The sequence below is a fragment of the Thermobia domestica genome, chromosome 1 (assembly GCF_964235325.1).
Source record: "Thermobia domestica chromosome 1, izTheDome1.hap1.1, whole genome shotgun sequence".
In the NCBI taxonomy this organism is placed as follows: domain Eukaryota; kingdom Metazoa; phylum Arthropoda; class Insecta; order Zygentoma; family Lepismatidae; genus Thermobia; species Thermobia domestica.
In genome coordinates, this window is record NC_137454.1 from 15,030,796 (window position 1) to 15,046,116 (window position 15,321).

Sequence of the window (15,321 nt, forward strand, 5' to 3'; positions counted from 1 at the left end):
GGTTTGTTCTGAAGTGCAATGTTTGTGAAATTTCAGTAACAATTGATGAAAAACCTCAATATAATCGTGTTACACAGCATATATGTAGTATAAAACACGTATAGAATAAGGAACATTATTCAGAGAGTTCTGCAAAGACCAAAACAAGTAATAGCCGCAGGCCTCCCAGCTGTCCTATTTTCCTGTTTTTTCCTATATTTTGGAAATTTGTGTATATTTGTCCTATATTTTAATCTTGTCCTGTATTTCCTATTTCAGTGATTGAATTATTAAAAATACAAGCCAAGGACAGTTCCAGTGATGATTTAAATTGCTACATATTAGCAATTTGCTAAATGTGTCTCAGTATTTTCTTTTTCTGAGGACTAGTCACTAATTCTCACTATTATTTTTTTAATTTTTTTTTCCCTATCTTCCCATGTCCACCTTTTTTTTCTGTGTTTCCTATGTGCTTGTTCTTCCCCAGCGAAGCTTAAGTGAGGAACCTTGCCATACTCCAGTTTCTTATAACACAAGCTGTATCAGCGTTTTCATTCAGCAGGGTTTGCAGCAGGATGGATTGATTTAAATCAGTCTGATTTAAATCACGATTTTAATCAAGATTTAAATCACTTGATTTTTTTAATAAAAATCGTTGATTTAAATCAAATTCCGAAATGAATTACTTTAAAGTGAAAGTAAGTAAAATCCCGTTTTTCTTCTGTTATTTCGATTATGGAAGATAATAATCATAATACAACGAGACTCAAATGTATGTAAGCACAGTATGAAAACGAGTATTATGTAGGGAACGATCAGGGAAAATCCCATTTGAACGGGTTACGGGTGAACCCTGCTTTCTTCTCTTTGTAACACAGGCTTTTAAAATTTCTATTCCAACGGGGAAATCAATATGGACATTTAAGATAAAAACTATTTTGTATCTATGTCTATTTGTTTGTTTCCAGATAATAGGGGCGTATTTAGGGGGGTCCGATCCCCTCTCCGAAACAAAAAAAAAAAAAATTAATTTTGGGCGAAATTTATGTACTAAATACATAGAAGTTGCTCGGGATCGTAATACGACAAATTTTGGATGCGTTAAAATATCGAATAATACTTTTGATAAAGTGGATACTTGACCCCATTGCAGAACATGCCGCGATCTGCGATGTGATCGCAGAAAATTTGCCGCGCCTGTGCAGGAAAAATTGTCAGAGGAAATAAAATAGCCAACAGAAAAGTATAAAAACGTGCCTGCTATGTATAGATGTCTTAAATGCACGGACAACTCGCATTTGAACTGTTTTTCACGTCACATAAAGCATATTTTTAACAATCACAAGTGTTTCTTCCGCTGGAACTGATCTTGATTTTTTTTTTTTTTTTATTTTGGAATTCCTGCAGAAAATTTTTGACTTACAAAAGCTCATCGCATAAAGACAAAGAAAGTTCTGCCATCGGAGAAAACGATATTCACGAAAAAATTAAATATCGACTAAAAGCAGGGAATTCGTGTTATTATTCAGTTCAAAATCTCTTATCGTCGCGAATTGTGTCGAGGAATTTGAAGCTTTAAAATATATAAAACGATAATTATGCCTGTTGTGCTGTATGATTGTGAAATATGGTCGCTTACGCTGAGGGAAGAACGCAGACTGAAAGTATTTGAGAATAAAATTCTGAAACGAATATTCGGAACCCAAAGGAACGGAAATGAGGAATGGCGAAAACTTCATGATGAGGAACTGCATAATTTATACCATTCACCAAACATTGTTAGGGTCATCAAGTCTTGGAGGCTCAGGTGGGCAGGACATGTAGCGAGAATGGAAGAAAGTAGGAACGCTTTCAAAGTTTTAACTCGAAGTCCAATCGGAAAACGACCATTAGGAAGACCTAGGCGCAGATGGGAGGACAATATTAAGATGTATCTCGCAGAAATAAGAATACAAAATAGAAACTGGATTCAGTTGACTAAGGATAGAAGTTAGGAGAGCTTTTGTGAACATGGCTTGAACCTCCGGGTTCCATAGGTCATAGAGTGAGTTAGTTAATTTTAGGCGAAATTTATGTACTTTATATGTATTTCGTGCCGCTAGCTAGTTCCAATTATTTAAAAATATGCCGCTGCCAAATATCAGTAACTTTCGTGAAAAGAAAAGTGTCATGTTGATATACATTGCTGTACCTTTTCCTTAATGCTTAAAAAACATTGTTTGGGATTGAAATAGGTTAAGGATTGGGAATTAATTCAAAATTAAAACCCAATATTTTCACTTAAATGGCATAATTAACATTTAATACTAATTCCTAATGTTTTTTCTTCAGTTCGCAACTTGTATTATACGAAGAAAAAGATTTGATTTAAATCAAAAAAATCGATTTAAATCAAAAAAATCAACAAAAATGATTTTTTTGAAAAAAATCATGATTTTTTTCCACCCTGGTTTGCAGCAGTATTGGCTGGCCATTGATATTCCTATGTATGTTTCCCAGCGCCTTCCAATATTGCTGTACATAATATGCAGGGTTTCCATGCGTCCTGGAAAGCCTGGAAATAAAAGTTTGTTGTGAAAATGACCGGGAAGAGTCATTGAAAGCAGAAAAAGAGCGAAAATCCTGGAAACTATTTGTGAACTGGAAAAGGCCTGAAATTTATGTTGTATAACAGTTGTTAGAAGTGTATGTATAATTTGCAGAGCTATGATGAATGGAATTCTTTTATATTGTTTAGTTGAGAGGGAAATACGTTGATAATTTTTCTTTAATCAGTAAATCAAGTCATTTATTTCAACTTGTTTCCAAAAAAAAAAAAAAAAAAAATACGTTTATTTATTTATTTGTGCTTGAGAGCATAATATTCTATTGCATACACCAAATTGTCCTATATTTTTTCAGTGCCCTGCTGGGAGGCCTGTAGGCAAACACTGTCAGGTCCGGGCTATACGGTGGATGCACTAAAACCTCTCAGCCAAGTTCTCTTAATTTTTGATGGGTCGTTAAAAATGATGCGGTTTGGTGTTGTCAGCATGGTATACAACATCCTTTCAGTTGGCCAGTTCCGGCCGTTTCTTCAAACTTGCTTGGTGCACTTGCGCTGTTTGTTGACAGTACAGGTCCGAGTCATCGTTCTGCCCGGCAGCAGCAGTTTGTGATGCTTGATACCCTTCCAATCCCACCAAATGCATAACGTAAACGTCCTGGTCGTCAGTGTGCGGTTTGCCACAGACTTTTAAGCTTATTTTGGCTTCGTCCATGATCTTTTTTCGCAAATTGTTGTTGTAGGTTATCCACATTTCATCTCTAGTGATCAAGTACTTTAAAAATGGCCTCAGTTCGTTACGTTTCAATCAAGATTCTCAAATAGAGATTCAATCAAGTAAATATTTTGAGTCAGATCATATTGCACCCAAGCGTTCAAGCTTCTTTTTTGTAAACAGCTTTCTCCAAATGGTTTATTTAACACTGTTTGCTGAGGGTGTTTAGATCATTGCTGATATCGTGACTGCTTACACGTCAGTGTTACTCGTCTTTTGCCAGAATATCACGTACATTTTCTGTTATTGATCGCTCACTGCGAGGAGCATCTTCAATTGGATATTAACATTTGCAGAACGAAAGCTACCAAACAATTTTTTGGCTGTTACTTTTGATAACGTATCTTACTCATAAATAACATAAATTTCTTCACGAACCTGCTTAGCATATGTGACTTCATCGAAGTAAGATTGTAAAATGTAGCACAGTTTTGCAGAGAGTTGATTCATACGTGTGACTATAAGAATTCCAACACTTCTTGCACATGTACTAGCGTCAAATGACGTTATGCCGAACCTACTGCGATTTGTATACACTGAGACTTCGGACACTAACGCCATCTCGTGCACAGCAGGCTCACTCCTTTTAGACTACCTCATATAGAATGTAATTAGTTTTGGTACTATTTATATTTTAAATTTGTAATTTTTTTCAAAGTTTTTCACCTGCTAAATTAAAGCACTTTTTTAAATAAAAATTTTAATCTAAAATCCCTAGCTCTAGTAATAATAAGTAATTATGCTAACTAAATAGTTTATTATGTAGCTTTAAGTGCCATGGTAGCTCAGCGGTAGAGCATTCACTTCTGGTGTGTGGGTTCGATTCCAGCCCGCGCCAAGTAGATTTTGTGATGGACAAATACCGCGTTCGTGGTTTTTCTCGGGATTCTCCTGTTTCCTCCTACTTTCTTCATTCCATCATTTCATTCATTTCTCATCATCACCGTCTTCTCTAATCTTCACGGCATAAGCGTAAGACGTAAAACTGAAAGATTTCATTTCATTATGTTGCTTTGGAATTCAGTGTTGAGCAATGTCAGGAAGTTGAGTAACTGCTGGAATTAATAGGAGGTCTAGAACTTCCGATCTAGAAACCTGCAAATAATGACATTCGGAAGCCAATGCGTATACCATGCATGATTCATTGCTAGTAATATTCGCTATGCCACAAAATGGGATTGTAATATCTGACCGGCCACAGTCTTTCATTACCTTTACGCTAATGAATAAAGTGTGATAGTAAAGTTGAAGTTACAATCATCTTCAAACTAATACTTAGAAACTAACAATTCCTTATCAGATCAAAAACATGGTCAGTATTTAAGGACAAAATTGATCACAGGAAGAAAGGCAGTCATTTAACGGGAAAAAGAATAGAAGGAGGTAAGAATAAGAGCAAGTACTAGACCTTCAAGAGTTACACGCTCTGATTGGTGGGTGTATTCAGTTACTAAAATGTCCAGTTTTTTGTAAATCTCTACCTTCGTACCTGATTGAAATACATACTCGTGGATGTTGAAAGCTTTCGGTGAATTGAAATAAACAGTAGAAGGGTAATCAAAATAAAAATTAAATAAAATATTCTTCTTTAACCTAAAAAATCTTAATTTTAACCCCATATTCTTCAATGTAACAGGTGGAAGAATACGGTCTTTGAAAGGAGAGAGAAATGAAAATGAAATCTTTAAGTTTTACGTCCCACGGTTATGCCGGCTAGGCTAAAGGAGACGGTAATTATGAGAAATGAATGAAATGGTGGAATGAAGAAAGTGGGAGGAAACGGGAGAATCCCGAGAAAACCCACGCACACAGTGTTTGCCCACCACACAGCTGGGATCAAACCAGGGACCCCATACACCAGAAGGGTGAACGCTTTACCACTGAGCCACCGCGGCCCAAAAAAGAGAGAGAAGTAGACATGCAATTTTTTTTAAATATGCTTGTACAATCGTCGACATATCATATCTGACTTGTAAACGGTATACAAAATGTCATAACGATATCATGCTAAATCAAGAGTTACATTTTCTTCACTGCAGTCGTTAAACCCATATATATTGCCAAAATCCATATAAGCTACATGGTTTTTACAATAAACACGTATTTTTACAATCTGTAAAAAAATAGTGGCAGACGACAGATGAAAACTACACTACCAGGAAGAGACAAAGTGGACACAGAGAACCACGAAGAAATCCGACAACTCCTCCACAGGTTCTTCCTCCAAAAGAAGGCTATATAATAGGACCACGGGACCGAGAAATCATCAGTGTCTTGTACTGATCATTAATCTTCAATACCTTCTCCCGAGACCGCTATGGGCTACGGAGTTACCTATACCATCTGAGTCCGCTTTGGGCAAAGACAACATCCTATTTACCCGAGGTAACATCGTATCCTACACTGAAAACATTTTAGAGTATTTAAAGACTTAGAGAAACTTAGTATAATGCATATATTATTGACTCTACCTGCAATATTTATATATATAGGGTGTTTCAAAACAACACCGACAACGTTTGGGAGGTGATTCCTTACACCAAGATAAGACAAAAAGTATAGATCAACCTGGCTGCATAAATGCTTCCCTTCGGAGTTATAGACTGCCGAAAACATGAAAGAACGAACTTTAAAGGTCCGTAGCCCTAAAACTATGGGACTTACGACCGGGTAGTCTGTACCGTAGTCGGGTCAAGACTTCATCTTAGGAACTAGTGTATGCCCTATCCAAATATTCATATTTCAGAATCCTGTGGTAATTTCGCAACAATTTTTATAGATGTAGTTGGTGAGTACTTCAAATTATATGCCAATAGCCAAACTCCCTCTATAAAAATTGTCGTGTGAGTACCTTAGGATTCTGAAACATGGATTTTTGGATAAGGCACATATTAGTTTCTTAGTGAAGTTTTGAACCGACCACGGCAGGTCTCATAATTTTGGAGCTATGGACCTTTAAAGTTCATTTTTTCATGTTTTTGGCGGCTTGTAACTCTGAAAGGAAGCATTTCTGCATCCAGGTTGATCTATACTTTTTGTCTTATCTTGTTGTCAGGAATCACCTCCCAAACGTTGTCGGTGTTGTTTTGAAATACCCTATATATATATATAAAACTATATACTGTAAGACCTTCCTAAATATAGTATATAATTACTTTTACTTTTCTTCTAGGACGCAGGGCAGTGGCCGCTCAAAGAAAGAAGCGGAGAATAAGGCGGCCTCTTCAGCTCTTGAAATACTAAAAGAGTTGAAGAGCATCACAGACGCTGGAAACCTCAGTCCCAAAACAATGGGTAAACTTTTGCCCAATGCACAGGAGTGGAATGTAAGGGAGCTGGGAGAGAAGTTTCTGCAGTCACAGTTATCGTCACCGTCATTGGAAGACTCTTCTGCCTCAAAGGATGATGACGTAGTATTTTTGGAAGCTCAATCTTCCAGCAATAACAGGAAGTTGCTGAAGACAAAACTTGACCTTCCCACGCCATTGAGCGTGGACGGGTCTATAGATGGACCTAAAGAAACTGTTTTAGAATCACAGTCTACACCAGTGGATAGTTTGACACAAAATATTGGGAGAAGAGCAAGTCTAAAAGTGAAAAGAGCAACACGTGAATTGGACAAAAGTAATCGTTCTGACGGCTTGACTAGTAAAATCGTCGATATGAATATGGCAAATAATACATATTCAGCACAAGAAGACAGTGACTTCATTGCAGAAGGTGAGTTGATTGTGTTGTTACTAGGCTTACATAGTGTGACGTCACATCGTGTTTCCCATAGTGAACGCAGTGTTCTTTTTTTCTATACATCTCGCACAAAGGAGTTTAAAATAAAGCAAAAATGGTGGTGTATTGCGTTCCGAATTGTTTTAGTTTGTTGAAGTTTAGCACTCCTTTTCAGCTTCGAGGCTATATAAGACTTTAAAGTGTAATCCGAACCACCATATAGCGTTCAAAGCTCACCGGAAATCGAACCTGAGACCCCGCGCTAAGCACCAGATCATTAGGGAAGTTTCTGCATTCCGAATTGAAAATATTACAATTGTAGGTGTAACATGAAAGTGACAGTATTTTGACTCCAGCCGGTAAACATTACAGTAAAGACTGCCCCGAATGAAAACAGGGCGCCCCAAGGTGATCTAAAAGTAATACGAAGGTAAGACTCGATATTTTCTTGATTTCGACTTGTAGGAGGATATTTCCAAAAATTTTCGGACTGACTAGGGTTGCAAACTGTGGAAAATGAAATTACCGGCACCCGCTCAAAATTCCCTATTATATAAGTGTAAGTGTGGAGTATCTCTGTTCGAACCCATCCTTGGGAAGGAAACGTACAAAAATGCATTAGCACATATAGACTGAATAGCCTTAGTGCGGCACAAGTCCTAAACGGCAGAAGACCTAAAAAACATACTTACGCCACCCTTTTTACGATATGTATTTCCAAAAGTTCTTATATCCTACTTTCGTATGAAAATGATTTTTTTTAAATTAAAATTTAACGACTGTAGATGTAGTAGTATGGCCAGAAAGTCACTCATCTTTACTCTTTTATATAAGAGTACAGAAGATAAACACAGTCAAACAAATGGACTTCCATGAACAGTATCCAATTTCTTATGACTGATTTATTCGTAAATTTACCACAAGCTGTGGTTTTAAATTCACGCCCTCTCAAGACCCAGGTTTCAAAAAGGCAACAAACTGGAAACATAATAATAATAATATATGTATTTGTGTACGTGTATATTATGAATATATTTATTGTCGTATTGAAGCTTTCGTAATCTGGAAATAAACTTCCGGTTTGCTTTTAATATGTAAAAAGCCTGCTCGCCTAGAGAAGTTTGCAGGCGACACCTCTAAATGACTATGTATTGGTTTCTGCAAACGTAGACATATTACATTCTGCAGACATATTACCCTCAATCACAAAAATTTTAATGATTTTTACTAAACAAATACAGTAACATTTCGTATATCATCCTATGTGTTAAGTTTTGGCTATTTTAAAATACAAAGATTAGGTGACTGTGTAGAAAAATGCATAAAAGAAGTACTGTTAAGAGTTTGGTAATATTTACTTACAAGATAGACAATCCTCAATTGCTTACTTAGCTTCTTCTGAGACGCATGTTACCGATGCTAAGCAGTTCAGCTCTGTATTAAACAAAATATTACAGACCGCTGATCTGGTCAGCTTGTTTCAGGGTTCTTACAAATCTGGAAAAGTCAGGGAAAATGAAACGAAGGTCAAATGTCAGGGAAAATGGTGCTTAACCTGGAAATCAGGGAAAATTGGGGATTTTCCTCAGGAAATGAAACTAGTCCATCTGATCTATTTGTTAAGATAAGCCAATAATTCACTCATAATTTGTTGAAAGAAGCATTACAAATAAATAATTTTCGTTGAGTTTTAGGAGTTGTATTTATAGTATGTAAACTTGTTAAGTAAAGTAGTTACTACTTCATGTACAGTTGTACACAACATTGTTTGTAATATTAAGAATGTAATTTATGAAGATATTTTGATTTGTTACACTTCAGTTATAGATGGTGGCATTTCTTTCTGTTGGGAACATAATAGTGTAGAAGTACTGTTAAGTAAATGAAAGTAATTTGCTGCTACCCAATGCTTTTTCACACCGTAATAGACTATAAACATTTTTTCTATTAGAATATATGATAAAATTTAAATGTCGATGTCCAAAGAAGACGACTGAGGGCAAGCTCTAGAAGTTAAAAGTAATCTGAAAATCTGAAAGCCCCAAAGAATGTAGATATAGGGTTCGGAAAAAAAAAAGCTTAAAAATGTGAAGGAAGTAGACAAGTGCAGTTTCTTCAGTTATTGTCAAAAATTTTTGATAGGCACTACTTAAAAAATACTCGAAAAATGTCCTCTTAGGTATCCTCTTACTCGTACCTTTCATGCCTTAATCCTGAGGTTTTCTTGCATAAACCTAAAATTGCCCGGATAAGGATGACGAAATGCTTGGAAATACTCCATCAGTCGTTTCATCTCGATGATGTTAAAGCAGAGCTAGTTCAGAAAGAGTTCGAATCTTTTCTTCAACCGTCTAAAAGTGTATTAACGTCTTATTTTAATGGACGCTAAACAAATCTTGATAAGTTTTATAAATCAGTTCGAAGTGGCAAAAGTCAATTCAAACACTTGTGGAGTCTTGTGAAAATGACATGGATTATTTCACATGGAATTGCAAGTGTAGAATCTGGTATTTGTATTAACAAAAGTTTATTGGTAGAAAATTTGCAAGAGGCTTCTTCAGTAGCCCAAGGACAACTGGTAGATTTGCTTACATAGGTGGAATTAGATGTCTCAATGCTTCAGATCCAGGACTCTTTAACTTCTTGTAAAAGGTGCGAGAACAATATACAATTTGGCTTTGGAAGAAAAGAAAGAGAAAATGAGAGATCTCATGGCTAAGTTAAAAGAACTAGAAAAAAAGAGAGATGACTTAAGAAAAAACAACGATTGGAATCAGAAGAAATTGGAAGTGAAATCAAAATTTTAAAGCAGTCAATCTAAGTAACTGAAACAAGTAATCATAGCTATTATTGTTAAAAGCATTTAAGTAGTGTTCCTACTTATTCAATATCATTTAAGTTCTTTTTGGATCAAAAGATCCAATATATTTCAACAAAAAAATTCTTGTAGGTTTTATATCTGGAAAACTACATATAGTGTAGCCAAGACCAAACTATCACTTAACTCAGTATGATGTACTTATTCCGGAAAAAAATTAAGAAAACTCGGTTTAGGGCCTGTTCAAAAATTGTGTGGCTTCTGATCCAAAAAAAATCCAATATATTTCATTCAATGAAAAATTTTCTTGTACGCCTTATATCTCTAAAACCACATATAGTGTAGCCAGCCCAAACTATCACTTAACTTAGTACAATATGCGTATTCCGTAAAAAAAAAAAAAAAAAAAAAAAAAAAATACGGGAACTCGATTTAGGGGCCGTTTAAAAATTTTGTAGCTCCTGATCCAAAAACTAATTATATCGGCCAAGATCGCAATCTTTTTATCCATTTTTTGGATTATTCCTAAAATTCTTGTTAGCTTTTAATATGTTGTATAATATGTATAAGATAATAAATTTATGTTTTATTGTGATAACAATTAAGATCTATTGCAATAAGTAAAAAGAAAAATCGGTAGAAGAAAATAGAGGTTAGGGAATTGGCATGGGCAGCTGTAATGTTCGCTCCGTATAACTTTCATTATGTTAAACTTTCAAATATTTTTGCGTTTGAGGGAAAAAAAAATCAGTTTGCATTCTCACAGTTGCATATACATTTACACATTATTTTGAAAAGTTTATCTATATTTTATTTTCTCATTTTATTGCATTCGAAGAAATTTTGAGAAATTCCATTAAAGTATTGTTTTTTTTTCGTTTGTTTACTAAATTTTTAGGAGTGCGTCTTATTTTCTTCGAAATTGATAGAAGGAATTTGTTGACATTTTTTAAGGAATTTTTAAGTTACAGCTGCTCATTGGAGAGAAGGGTGGCCAATTTCTTAGCTTTTTTTAAAAAAAAAAAGAAATTTAACGTTAATGTGTAATATTATTTTAGGATGTCTTATAATGTTTCTTCACTAGCTCAAATAGCAATTCTTGGGTTATTAGCTTACACTGGTAGCTTGCCTACTATTAGTAGCCTTAGCCATTTGTATGGCGACTGTATAATGTTGCAAACGGAAAGTTACTGATCTTTTCGGCACACAGGTTGAGAATCACTGACCCAAGTCTTTATTTATCTTTTACAGGCATTCATAATCAGTACACCATTATCTTATTAAATGTCGCGGGTCAGAGAAAATGGTTGGTCTTGCACCTGGAAATCAGGGAAAATGATAAAAGTAATTTTGTAAGAACCTTGTTATTCCTTTTTATTCCTTGAAGTTTTTATTCTTTGCCGTATGAACCAAGATACTAGGGAAAGTTAGATCCGAAGTTAGTTATTGCAAGAATACGAGGCGCGTTCGGAAAGTAACCTCCGATTTGTGACTGAGCGTAAAGTAGTGGGGGGCAGCGCTACTATCTTTGCACAGACTTGCGCGGTAGATCAGTCTACATCCAGCCATGGTAGAGTGAAGGTTGTCTGATCACTAGTTTCACTTTTGTGGCGTCTCCAAATGTGTTCTGCAGTAGAAAACCCCGCCAAGTGGAGGTGCGAGCTGTTATATATTTTCCTACGACAAAAAAAATATTCGGCAGCAGCAGCTATTCATCGGGAACTTTGTGATGGACCAAGTGTGATGAGCGAAGGAGTTTCTTGTGAATGGGTTCGTTCCTTCAAAAGTGGACGAACAAACATTCATGACGAAGAGAGGAGTGGCAGGCCATCTGTGGTCACTGATGAACTAGTTCAGAAAATTGATGGAAAAGTTCGTGAAAATTGACGTTTCAGAATCTCGGAGCTCTCCGATGAATTTCCACAAAATTTCAAGGACTATGTTATATGACAGCGTTTCCCAACCGCTGTGCCGCGGCACACTGGTGTGCCGTGAATGGGCCGCGAGTAAATCGAAACAAAATTATTAACTCTACACCAATTAAATTGCAGCACATAGGGAAAAATGTATATTTGTATTTCACATTACTATGAACCTCTAATATGAATCTACAATTTTAAGTTTCATAATGCGTTACTTTTCTGTACATTTTTAATATTAAAAAACGTATTTGTTATCATTGTTATGACGTTATGACCATTATTGCTTCTTTATTGTTGCAGACTATTTCGTAACTTCAAATTTTAAAATATTCGATCCTTTCGACAAAACAAACATGCATACGAGTTACCTACATTTGTGTTCTAAAAGTAAAAGAGATTTGTTTGTTCGTTCGTTATTTAGTGATCTTCCTTGTTAGTGAAAGTTTGGATGCAGTTTTCGAAAAAGAAAGCGTATTTTTAAAAACCTAAGTCCAATATTTCATTGCAATTGTTTTTCTATTTTTAAATTAGAATGAAAAATAAGGATAATGATTTACCATAGTGGAAAGCCAGTGATCGAGCTTTCTTCTCTGTGAGGAGATCAGTAATCACAGAAAAAGATACCATGGTATTTTATGTTTAAATATAATAAAATCTATGAGTGTGCCGCGAGAATTCAAGTTACACACATAGTGTGCCAGAAGTTGAAAAAGGTTGGGAAACGCTGTTATATGACGTAGTGATGAGGAGCTAAAAGATGCGGTCACAGATTAGCTAAAGGCATAGGCGGGAGACAGAGATATGATAAGTGTTTGAATGTTTATGGAAACTATGTTAAAAAATAGAGCAACGAATTAGTTTTCAGATGTATATAATAAATTCTTCTTATTTACTTTGGTGTTCCTTTTTTAACCAATCGGAAGTTACTTTCCGAACGACCCTCGAATGTAGGAATTGAAATTATCTTTTGTAAGATATCATATTTTGCACTTTATCACTTTCTTTTTACTCTTTTTCCAGAAGGTGTCAAGAGAATTAAAAAGAAGTTTCCGAATCCAAAGTCCGTGCTTCACAACTGTTTCAGTATACTTTCGTCCGAGAAAAAAGATGATAATTACAAACCCACGTACACGTTTCGACTCCTACCTTCCAGGAAATGGGAGTCTGTGATGAAGGTCCCATGGCCAACAACCAAGATATTTCGTAGTTGCGAAATTACAAAGCAGAAGGCAGGGTTGGAGACCGCAGCACAAGCTCTTGCATGGCTTGATAAACAGAGAAAGATAGATCGAGCTGGTCGTCCAATTGTATATAGTGAAGAGGAGATACAAGAAATGGAAGACAGCATTAAGAAGCCTTTAGAAATCAGGATTCGTTCCCAGGATCTTGAACGTATGAAACAATTAATGGATATATATGTTCAGGTATATTTATTGTAATTTGTATCGATTGCTTCCAGCGTATTCACAATGCATGTGTCCATCTTTGCATGTAACCCTTTATAAGGATGATAATTTTGAGTTTATCTTACGCTTAAAGTGTAAAATATATAGAATAATGGTTAAGTATTAACATATTTAATAAAACAAAACTAACCAAACCACTAAATATCAATAACATTTGTGTAACAGTTCCGGTAATGTAACGTCGCCTTCATGAAACACACTGAAGGCGAAGTTACTTTGCGGAAACCATTACACAAGTATTATTAATTTTAGTGCTTTGTTCAATTTTCTTTTATTAATACATATTAAATTCAATTATTAATAAATTACATATTAAATTAAATTCTTTTATTAATACGAATATTCGGACCCAAGAGGAACGGGAATGGGGAATGGCAGAAACTTCATAACGAGGAACTACATAATTTATACGGTTTGCCGAACATTGTTAGGGTCGTCAAGTCTAGGAGGCTTAGACGGGCAGGTCATGTAGCTAGAATGGAAGAAAGTAGAAACGCTTTCAAAGTCTTGACTGGAAGACCAACCGGAAAACGACCATTAGGAAGACCTAGGCGCAGATGAGAGGACAATATTAAGATGGATCTCGCAGAGATTGGAGTACAAAATAGAAACTGGATGCAATTAGCTAAGGATAGAAGTCAGTGGAGAGCTTTTGTGAACGCGGCATTGAACCTCCAGGTTCCATAGGCCATAGAGTTAGTTAGTTAGTTAGTTAGTTAATACATGTTAAATATTTCCAAAGCCATAATAAAAAGTATATTAATAGAATATGTACTGCGCAGGGACGAGTGACCCTAACAGTACTCTGAAAAGGCTTTTTATACTAACAGATCATCTCCGGTGTATTACTTTTTCATTTATCTTCTCATTGTCAGTCGTCATACAGAGTTTGTCCGTGAACAGGGTGTCTATTGGTCACAGAAGTCATGAAAAAGTCACGAAATCAGAAAACGGTCATGAAAGTCAAGAAATTCAGCTTTTGGGTCACGATTTTTTAAAATTTGTACAAATGTAAGTACACACTGGAAAATTTTGCTGTACAAAACGTCAAAATTCACCACCAAAAATGTTGATGGTCGGCTTTAAACGCTACCAAATCACAAGCAAAGCACACTTCTATCGCATGCATGAAAATTCAGCCTAATTCACACCCAAATTCGCTCTTGAGAATGTTACAAAATTTTAAGGTTTGGTAAAGAAAAAGTCACGAAATTTCATTTTGGAATTTTAGTAGACACCCTGATGAAGTAATGAGACTAGCTATTTTTGAGTTTTTGTCGCGGCAGAAAATGTAAAAAAATGGAGCGTTCGCTGGAGCACTGCTATGCGATTAAATTTGGCTTTCACTTAGACAATACCGCTTCCTTGCCTTCAAAGACGCCACCCTGTCAAGGGCCCAGGTTTTCCGGTGGTTCAGTAAGTTCAAGAACGGACGGGAGACCGTTGAGGTCATGGAGCGATCTTGGAGGCCCTTCAACGAGTGGTTTGGGCAAAGATGTGGCCAAAGTGAAAAATCTCGTGAACTCTGAAAAATTTAATTGCGTAGCACTGCTCCAGCAAACGCTTCATTTCTCACGTTTTGTGCCGTGACAAAAACTCAGAAACAGTTTTTGCGCCATCCTCACGTGTGTCAGAGCTCGGATGCGACTGTCGCGCGGTGCGTTGCGTAACTTAGACCCTCACCACAAATCACCCCGCCGGAGAGCGGGCTGCTGGCGACTGGAGCGCCGCGCGGCGGTCAATCTCATTACTTTATTGTCAAATGCTGTATAGTGATAAAATAGCCATACTGAGGCGGTTTAGTATGTAGGATAACAAAACCTCACACAACTGCAGCATGTTCGGATATCTTATATAATCCCGCTAAACAGCAATAGATTGTGACCTTCGCTTTGTCTCATGCTCGTTAGATGGTGCTCATGGCAATTATAATTCCCCCACCAGTTGCAAGATGGCGGCATTTAAGAACATGTCCTTAATCATTGAAATGCATAGTGATATCAGATTCCTATTTCTGAAGGGCATATCATCAACTGAAATGAACTACATATGGTGCTAATATTACGTCACGGAGACAGGCCTGCGTAGTA

At 36.2% G+C, this 15,321-nt stretch overlaps 1 protein-coding gene across 2 annotated transcripts in view; it reads left to right on the plus strand.

Annotated features, from left to right (window-relative positions):
• Positions 1-15,321, plus strand: part of LOC145683450 (ATP-dependent RNA helicase DHX30-like) — a 95,561-nt gene that overhangs the window by 10,354 nt on the left and 69,886 nt on the right. For both annotated transcript variants that reach the window (XM_081754789.1, XM_081754794.1), the window contains exons 3-4: positions 6,472-7,019; positions 12,786-13,189. In XM_081754789.1, coding sequence (XP_081610915.1) covers positions 6,472-7,019; positions 12,786-13,189 — 952 coding nt within the window. The remainder of the gene's footprint in view (positions 1-6,471; positions 7,020-12,785; positions 13,190-15,321) is intronic.